General features: G+C 38.8%; 1 protein-coding gene across 2 annotated transcripts in view; it reads right to left on the bottom strand.

The window, feature by feature from the left end:
- Positions 1 to 7,062: 7,062 nt before the first annotated feature.
- Positions 7,063 to 10,412, bottom strand: part of KPNA1 (karyopherin subunit alpha 1) — a 90,654-nt gene continuing 87,304 nt past the window's right edge. The window contains exons 13-14 of one of the 2 annotated variants that reach the window (XM_009238466.4): positions 9,778 to 9,956; positions 7,063 to 9,412 (exon numbers count right to left, since the gene is read on the bottom strand). In XM_009238466.4, the coding sequence (XP_009236741.1) occupies positions 9,225 to 9,412; positions 9,778 to 9,956 (367 nt within the window). In that variant the 3' untranslated portion in view covers positions 7,063 to 9,224. 2 annotated transcript variants of the gene reach the window in all.

Genomic DNA, 10,412 nt, shown 5'->3' with positions numbered 1-10,412 from the left:
CTCACGCCTGTAATCCCAGCACTTTGGGAGGCCCAGTCGGGCGGGACACTTTAGGTCAGGTGTTGGAGACCAGCCTGGCCAACATGGCGCAACCAATACCGCTAAAAATACAAAAATAGCTAGGCGTGATGGCGCACGCCTGTAGTGCCAGCTACTCAGGAGGCTGAGGTGGGAGAACCGCATGAACCAGGAGGTGGAGGGTGCAGTAAGCTGAGATTCCACCAGTGCACTCCAGCCTGGGCAAGAGAGTGAGACTCCGTCTCAATTAAAAAAAAAAAAGAGTGCCCAAGAAAAGCAGAAAAAGTGTGGCTTAAAAGATTTTGCCGGTGGCTGGTCACGATGCAAATGTCTCATCAGCGTCAAGAATTTAAAAGCACTTGGAAACAAAGGGTCTCCTATTGTATACTTATTAGGGATAATTGAAAGTCTTGGCCTTTATAAGGCACAACAGGCACCGTTAGGTCACCTGTAATAAACCGACTGTGGTTAAAACATCATTACTTTAAGACCCTACCAGTCTAGGGGGAAATTTAAATAAGAATTGGACAAATACTTTAGTCTTAGCTAGTGCATATTAACTGTATAAACACAGTGAGGTAGTCCTGAGAATGAGAAGGACTCTAAAATGGTTTAGAGTATTTATTTCTATACATTAAATTACAACTGTTTTTAGCTATTAAGGTCTTCATGGACCTCCCCTTGTTAACACTTTTAGAACTTTTTTTTCCTTCAGCATATCTTAAAGTTCAGTTCTAACTAAACCCTGCTGCTGCTTTTCTCTTCCCGTTAGCCTAGATTAGTGATTTTTGCTGAGAAGTTTAGAAACTGCACCAATTGAAAACTATTTCCATTTTTATTAACTCAATATAAGGTAACTTAAAAGCCCCTTGGAGCACAGGAGCAGAGTTTAGTCATTGTTTCAAATAATTTAAATCTGCATTTTCCAGTAACTGTTGTATGCACTAGAAGAGTAAAATTTAAGAATCATGAACACTTGACATGAAGGCTAGGATAGGGTGTTAGTGCTGGAATATATTTAGCCCACCACAGCTATCACAAGCAAGAGAGAGGGGGGGACACAATAAAGGATGTGTTGATAGGAAGATCCAGAAGATATTTTTCTTCAGATTTTCCCAAAATCTGAAGAAATTCCTATTAACCAAATCCATTTCTTGATGTCTGGGATTTGTTTACAAATAGCATTAGGAACTTATGCAAACAAAATCAAGGCTATGAATATAACTAGTTATGTTCTATTGTTTATTCATTCATGTTCTGATATTAACATGTAGTCCTAACATTGTAGTCCTTAGGAAATTAGAACTAAGATTTTCAGTTTACTTGCTTGGGAGGAGCAGCGACATTTTGGTGCAGGAGCACGGAATACTGATACAGGTAAATCCAAAGTGGCAGAATAGAGATTTGCACTTTGGGTTCCTTATTTATTCATTTATGAGACGGAGTTTTGCTGAATACTGATACAGGTAGGTAAATCCAAAGTGGCAGAATAAGAGATTCGCATTTTGGGTTTCTTATTTACTTATTAATTTATTTATGAGACGGAGTTTTGCCCTTGTCGCCCAGGCTGGAGTGCAATGGTGCCATCTCAGCTCACTGCAGCATTGCCAGGGCTCAGGCGATCCTCCCACCTCAGCCTCCCACAGGCACCCGCCACCATGCCCGGCTAGTTTTTAAAATACCTTGTTGGCTGGGCACGGTGGCTCACGCCTGTAATCCCAGCACTTTGGGAGGCCGAGGCGGGTGGATCACCTGAGGTCAGGAGTTCTAGACCAGCCTGGCCAACATGGTGAAGCCCCTTCTCAACTAAAAATACAAAAATTAGCCGGGCGTGGTGGCAGGCGCCTGTAATCCCAGCTACTCAGGGGGCTGAGGCAGGAGAATCGCTTGAACCCAGGAGGCAGAGGTTGCAGTAAGCTGAGATTGCGCCATCACACTCTAGCCTGAGGGACAAGAGCGAGACTTCATCTCAGAAAAAAAACCAACAACAACAACAAAAAACCCTTTGTAGAGACAGTTTCACTACATTGCCCGGGTTGGCCAAGCAAAATTTCTTACATGGTCTCATTAACAGTTTATATTTCTGCTGCCCTTAATCTTTACCATCTAAGTGCTTTGGAAGTTTCCTCCCTATAGAAATCAACTAGGTTTCTTTAAATTTCCCATAGACATCTTAGAAATGAAAGTCTCTTATCTTAATATAGTTTAAAGGTGTGTTTAACTTGCCCCTCAGTATTGTAAATATCTAAACAGATGTGTTGCCACAAATAGGGCAATTTTTAAATTAAAAAAATTTTTTTTGTATGTGTGCTGGACCAAACCGTGGCGTGGGAGTGGTTCCCACATTAAGGAAATGTCTCAACTTCCTTCATAGCAATTCTTGACTACCAAATCCAGTCTCAATATCAAGCATTAATAGAATGATGTATATACCTAGTTGCTTAAGACCATTAGCCAATGTATGAAAATCTAGTTGGGCTTTATAAATATGGAGTGGCCACATAACATTATCTAAACTGGGACATTTTTAAAAGTGAAAGGGGGCAGTAAAATAATTCACAGGTGTTAGCTGATCTCCAAATGTAAACTTGGGCTGTGCCCAGCAAACACTACTTTTGACTTCCCAAGAGGACACTCCTCATAATCATAACTTAATCTTGCAACATTCCACACTCTGGTAGTTTACACCTCAGCCTGCGCAGGTCTCTCTCAAACCTGGTCCTGTTCTCTCACCACCCACTATGGTCTTTTGGGTTTCTGTTTTCTCCTTACCCATCATTTTATCTTAATAATGCTGGGCCCAAGTGGTGGGTAAAGCAGTGATCCTTACTGAGGACTCCCAGTGGACTCCATTGGCCTTCTGCAGGTTAAGTGGATATGAATAAAGAATTAAATGAGTAATTTTACTTTCTGCAAAAATCAATCACAGAAATGACTGTATATTAATTTAAAATTAGAGAAAACAATGACTCCTTAAAAATGCAACTGAAATGGGGCAACAATCATTCAAGCTATCTTTAATAAACTTGTAAACCCAGTGATTTTTTTTTTTTTTTTTTTTTTTGAGACGGAGTCTTGCTCTGTCAGCCAGGTTGGAGTGCAGTGGTGCAGTCTCGGCTCACTGCAACCTCCACCTCCTGGATTCAAGCGATTCTCCTACCTCGACCTCTTGGGTAGCTGGGATTGCAAGCGTGTGGCACGATGGCTAATTTTATTTCTAGTAGAGACAGGGTGTCGCCATGCTTGCCAGGCTGGCCTCGAACTCCTGACCTCAAGTGATTTGCCTGCCTTGGCTTCCCAAAGTGCTGGGATTACAGGCATGAGCCACCACGTCCGGACATAAACCCAGTAATTTTGTACAATTTATAAAACAATGTAGTCTACAGGAACTAAGGCTATGTTTTGCCTCAAATGTTTTTTGTTTTCAGAATAAAATACTTGGTCAGTAGAATCTCTTCAACAAAATAGAAGAGAAGCAGTCATGAAGAAATAAATCATCTTTGTTTCTACTCATCTGTCACTTATGCGATACGTACAATATGTAAAAAGGAAAAATCCCTGTTTAACAGCCTAAGGCAACCAGCAGCTTCCACATTGGTTGGATATTAATAAATTTTTTTCTTTACTGTAAAATATACCCACCAGCTTTTTTTTTTTTTTTTTTTTGGATGGAGTCTTGCACTGTCGCCCAGGCTGGAGTGCAGTGGCGCGATCACCACCCACTGCAAGCTCTGCCTCCTGGGTTCACACCATTCTCCTGCCTCAGCCTCCCGAGTAGCTGGACTACAAGCGCCCGCCACCACGCCCGGCTAATTTTTTGTACTTTTAGTAGAGACGAGGTTTCACCGTATTAGCCAGGATGATCTCGATCTCCTAACCTCATGATCCACCTGCCTCGGCCTCCCAAAGTGCTGGGATTACAGGCATGAGCCACCGCGCCCGGCCACTAGCTTTTCTAAGACACTTTGTTTGTTTTTAAATACCAGACTTCTGCTATGACAATGTTTGATTTTGTAAACTTCAGGTCAAATCATGTCTTCTGAAAAGTAACTGCATATAAAACACTTACATGTTGAGACATTTGCTTAAGATGTTAATCCTGGTTTCAAGTAACAGCATAAAGGAATTCCTTTGAATTTTCTTTTGTTATCAAGCACCCTTTACTAACATCACAAAGATGCATGCATATTCCTTCATTTAGTATTTATTGAATGTCTGCTATGTGCAAGGCACTCACCCATGGCCTGACAGACCACATTCAAGTACAAAGAATCATTAGAGCCATTCCAAATCTAAGTGTCAGAACACTTTGAAGCAGGATGTAGAGTGGTCAGAATGACGTGAGGTAAAGCAGAAATACTCAACCACCAGTACATTAAAAGGTTATTTTAATTTTTGACATTCCTTGGGATGATATTCCTTTAGGAAAAGTAGACTGTGTTAAATTCACATCCATGGCACTGCTTCCTGAGGCAGTAATTCTTCAAAGCCTTTCCTTCTGTGTCAATACCTTCCACATTTGTGCGTTTGAATGGATCCATGTGTTTAGCCATTATTTTACTAAACACAAAATCATTTGCGCACACACACACACACACACAAAACCTATTACCATACTTGTGTGGTCACACAGAATTTTAGCACCACAGAAGAGGAAAGATGTTTGGCCTGAGAGGGCCTAACTCGTCTGTGTAACCTAAAAGCAACTTAAGCCTGATTTCGTCCTTTTAAGGGTGCTGATGGTGAGCAAGAGTCAGGAAGAATGCTCTAACAAAAAAGGCTGGCCCAGCTGTGGTTGCCAAGTCTAGTTCTGGGAGTTCCTGGGCATGGAACTACTGTGTGGCCGCTGCTTTCTTCAAGACACAGAATTTGCAGCGCTCTTCCCCTCCCCTGGACAGCCATCTAAGTGTTGTAACCTTGGGGCAAAGTAATTTCTCTTAAGTCTTCACTTTGTCACCTATAATACAGTGATAATTATCAAAGAACATTTGGAAGATTACATGAGAAAAAAGGAAAGCCCTTAGTCAGGTATCTGGTGTACAACAGATGATCAAATAAAGACATGTTACCTTAATTTGACCCATAGGGAAAACACTCTGGGACTTCGTTTACCCTTAGTTGAAAACAGAACGCAACATTACTTTTCTTTCTTCTTACCCCAAGCTTCCAGATGTATTTTATGTCCAGTAGCAATTTGATATTTTAAATTGGCATATAAATATTTGCTTTATCAGACATTCTGATGTCCTGGTATCTGTTGTTATAACCTGTATATAACCTGTAATCCTGAAGTGCTGGGATTACAGGCATGAGCCACCACGTCTGGCCATAAACCCAGTAATTTTGTACGACAGATAAAACATTTTATGGAATATTCTTTATGATAGCCAACTTACTGTAGTAGTCACATCTGACCTTTGATAATTTTTTTAAATTACTTTAACTTCTGATGACAGGAAAAGATAGACCAAAATATTTCCCAACCTGGCAGATACATACTTAATCTGTTCAGCTCACAACAGAGAGAAATGGTCATATTGAGATGGATAAAAATTCAGATTTGAGACTTCCATGTATATAGGCATACCTGTGTCTGCAAATGAGCACATTTTGGAATGTAGGAGTTAGCATACAGTATGAAAGTTGAAAGCAAACAATGCTGGTTTCTAAAAGTGGATCCCTTTTCTTCACTGAACATCATCCTTAGACACTACAATTTCCAATAAACTTAAAAACCATCAACCCCTAAAAAGTTATAATGATTTGCCTATTGATATAAAAATTTTCACAAAACTAGTGAGAAAGAAAAACCCGTTGACTCCAGGAAAACCTTTTCATAATGCATCCCCTAGTTGGGGGATTAAATCGCTGAAATGTTTATTTAGCACTAGAGAAGTAAATTCAAAGTTGCCTGTGGGTAGACGTACAATAGGAGATTTGGTTGACAAAGTTTGGTTTATAAAATATACTTACATATTGTTTCTTAGGCAAAAAATCGGCAGAAATCTGGAATAATTCAGATTTTTTATGAGATTAATTGCCAATATTTTTATCTGTGACGATAATGCCGAAAATGACTCAGAGCCAATAACCTTCATCTGTCATATGGAAGAAACAATCCTAGGGCAATAGAGTTTTCAAAAGCGGAACTGACAAAGAGAAGCGTTTAAAAGGGGAACATGAAAGAAAGTGTTCCACAGAGAACTCTGTCTCCTAAAATCTCTTTCTTCTATCATCTACCTTACCCAGAATTTCTCAATCCAACCACATCTACCTGCTGGTCCATCAGATACCAGATGCCTTTACATCCAAAATTCTCTTAATGCTTTTTTTCCCCCACCAAAGTTCTCATTACAAATAATATAGATTGGAAGTTTGGAGGATGGAGGGGAATAAAAAGGAAAAGTAAAACAAAGCCACTTTCCCCAATCCATATATAAAACTACAAAAGAGTTTTCCTGTATTGAAATTAACATGCTTTTGTAATGAGCAACGCCTTAGTGGTAGGGTATTCAGTGAATTTAAACTAAGTTAACAGAATCTGACAGGCAAAGAACTAAAAACAGGATTTACAGTTACCCCTTAAAATGTCATTTCTGTTACCAAAAAGGCTGCTTCAGTACCAAGTTCCAACACATGTGAGTTATGCTATTTCATTTTTAGCCAATTCCAACTTTGATACTTTAAGAAAAAATCATTTTATTGTTAAAAAAAAAAAAACTTAGATCTTATAGTTCATGAACTTCTAGGACAAGATAAATTCCTCTGTTTTAGACACAAAATAGATCACATCAGTTAAATAGACTTTGTTTTAATTCACTCACTGAAACATCTCCAACTGCTAGCAAAAATTCCGAATGTCCGAATGCACACTACTCTTCCTAATGTGGGGAGACAACTGTGTGCTTTGTATTTTTCCCACTCAAATTGGCTTATAAAATGAAATTATTTTAACTATCCAATGGAAGGTACATAATTTAAAACATTCTATAGAAATGACATGTTACTAGTAATTTACAATTTAAAAAAACAGCCACAAAAAAGTCAAAGCTAAAAACAAGATTTTTACTATGAATCAGTGCTTCTATTATCCTTCTGAAAGAAGTTATATTTTAATGTGATGTAAAGGCAACATTGAAATTTCTTCTTTAAATTAACCAACTAATTTATCTCTAAAATTACAAAGAATCAAAGTCTTTTACAGGTCAAGTGCAGTAAACTAAAATGTTCTCTCAGCACAAAGCAGCACTAGAAAAAGTAACAGTTATAGATGGGAGTTGACTAGTTTTGCAGTGGCTGCGCCATCAATAACAGACAGACATCAGACGGTATCCATCCCAGAGCACAGACACTACTACAGACTAGATGCGAAGAATGCGTCACACTCTTGGCTGATAAATGTCCTTTGTCTTTGACTCTTTCTAGTTTGAATGAAGTGGATTTTTTAAAAGTTTAAATCAGGTCACATAAGTTGGCTGCTTAAATAACATCATGATGAGGTATGAAAAGCTCTGAATATCCCTTACATTCAGCAGGATTTACCAGAGATGTATAATAGCTTGTCAGGGGCAACTTCCAAATAGTTTTTACACTTTGGGGTTATAATGAATTCTAGAAGAGGACAAGTCTAAAAAGGTTTAAAAGGGTATGCTCTGAAACAGAGGTGAGCAACCTTTTCCTTCAGAATTCACTTTGAACAGCACATCAACAAAAAAATCTTCTCTGGTAGTGTATCCCAACATTGAGTCAAGATGGCCAACTAGCACCGAGAAGTCGTATTGAACTCATTTGCAGTTCTCTTGGCAATTAAGCGTATTTTTTCATTCCAGTCCAAGCACAAATGTGGATCACTGAACACAGTACTGGAAGAGCCATTTGCAGGTACAGATTGCAGTCATCATTAAATGAGCCAGAAGGCAGATACTGTTTTTATTTTGTGTGGGGGGAGGGGGAAGCGGCACAGTACTAGCAGGAGATGAAATAAAATGATTAGGGAACAATGAGATTATAAGATCACTGTTCTTATTTGGGTTAAGCAGGTCGTGTTGAGAAGATGGTTATTTCTTTCAGATAAGGATGCTACATTAAAGGAATTGTATGCAGCACGAAAAGATTAGAATCGAGCTGCACCTAAGAAAAAAATCCCAAAGTTACTTTCAAAAGTATGTGTTATCTGCCAGTCACAGAGAGGAAAAGCACCTAGGGTGAACTCCAATTTTTTAATGAGGACCTTGATCAGGACCACAAAGCCTGAAACATTTGTTTTAATGCAGAAACACAGCCCCTAGTTACACTGATTGCATTTGGGAAAATTGGAGGGTTTTTTCTTCCTTAGTTTTTTTAATTAAATTACAGGATATGGTTTTCGATTACTAAGTATTCGAAATCCTCATACCAGCAACAGAAATGAACCACTTCCAAATTCTAAGATACAAAAGACCAAAGAGAAGCAAAAGCGATACAAATTAATATGTGCCCCTCTCCTTTCTGCTCTAAGGGAATCTACAAACCAGTATCACATTTAGGAGTCAAAGTGTTAATTCTTCAGCATTCCTGACAACTAGAAAGCACATTCACTGAAGGCTGAAGGTGAGGGAGTGGATGGTTTAACTTTAATATCTGAAGAATGGCGCCAATAGAGGAAAGAAAACCATCCAATCTCAGTAAGGACTAATGCAAATTTGGCTAGAAAAAGCCACCAGGTAATCCAAGGGTTCACTGTGGAAGAACTCATGAAAAGTACTCTGAAGTATACACAACAGGTCTAAACATCTCCCTTGTCGTAAGTAGTTGTGTAAAATTCAAGATAAAGATTTAGTCTCATCTTTTAATGTCAGTTTTTTCCCCCATGTTAAAGGGAATGAGGAGGAGTCCTCTTTTATTCCCCCACAAGAAAAAGGGAGTCACATTAATATGTGTATATTCCCATAACTCTAATGTAAGTGCGGATCTCCAAAGCCTAGGGATTTTTCCGTAAAGAGAGTGGGCCGTTCTGGTTACCCTTTTATTAGAAGGGTATTCCACCACAGAGAGCCGGAGGTTTTCCAGATGTGTATAAGAGAGCAGGTGCGCGAGGCAAGCAAATGAGCGCAAACAGTATTATGGAAAACATTTGAGAAGTTAGCTCCATGAGGACTGTGGGCTCCACAAGAGGACTCAACTGGGTAGCCTGGTCTGACACAGGAACGTGAAAGCAGAGTATTGCTTCAAAGCTGGAAACCTTCCATAGGAGCCTCACACTGTTGGAAGATGTACTGCTGCTGGTTAAGGTCAACCTGGGGTGCAATGCTGCTGTCTTCATCTTCAGTCCCGAAGTAATGCTCAATAAGATCAAAAGCCTTTTGGTAGATCTCCTGGTTTTCATGACTCTGTAAGAACTCAATTTTATCCAGACCTAAAATGAAGAATAAAGGAAAATCTTTATTGAAAACTTCAATAAATATTGGAAATTCCATAACTATATATTCCCAAACTATATTTTGTCATATATCTCTGTTCTTGATGTAAAGAAAGATTGTTTGTATCTCATAAGTATTTTATAATAGCACAGAAATGACTGCTGGGATTACATCTGAAAGCTAGTATTATAAACTGACATCTTAAATACATATGCAAGCAACATCCAGTCTGCAGAAGCAGCAATTTCCTAACAGTCCTCTTTTCATCCAGTGCCTAGCAGTAGTAGTATTGTTTTTACTGAACTCTATCTATGACCCAATTCATTCTTGGCCATAAACTTCTTCAACCAAAGCATCTTACCATAAGCTTCTTCAATCAAAGCACAGTAAGGGTTAATGCCAGTGCCATTCCTTTTGGCTTCCTGTTCTCCAAGCCTCAGGATATTTTCCAAGCCATTTAGGGCAACCTGTACAATCTTAGAGTCCATGACCGTAAGGAGATCACAGAGGGGCTTGATACAACCCAGTTCTACTAGGTACCTAAATACAAAGAATAATGTAGTCAAACAAAACTTTTTATTTTGTTAAACTTATGAAATTAGTGAGCAAGTCATCCTCAACTTCACTGCAGAGACTTAAAAAAAAAAAACAAAAAAAAAAACAGGCACTCTTTCAACCATACAAGCTATACCTTTTCACAAAACAAAAACAAAAAACCCTCTAAATAAATTATCCCAAACCAGTTCTCTGGTACCTTTCTCCATTCTTTTCTCTTCACAATTTATGCATTCCAAAAACAGGAATACTCACTTATTAATACCTTGAAATGAGCGACTCATCAAAATAGTACAGGTTTGAGTAATTTCATCTTTGTTTCCATAGATAGCCACACCTCTCAAACATGACACTCTTGGTGCTAAAAGCCAGCACAAGCCTGATAGGCCAAATCTTTCAAAGATGATTAGAATTTTAGTAAAGTAAGTTGTGGGAAGAATA

Source organism: Pongo abelii, chromosome 2, assembly GCF_028885655.2.
Source record: "Pongo abelii isolate AG06213 chromosome 2, NHGRI_mPonAbe1-v2.0_pri, whole genome shotgun sequence".
Classification (NCBI taxonomy): domain Eukaryota; kingdom Metazoa; phylum Chordata; class Mammalia; order Primates; family Hominidae; genus Pongo; species Pongo abelii.
Note: the sequence above shows the minus strand (reverse complement) of the source record. Positions and strands in the feature narration are given on the sequence as shown.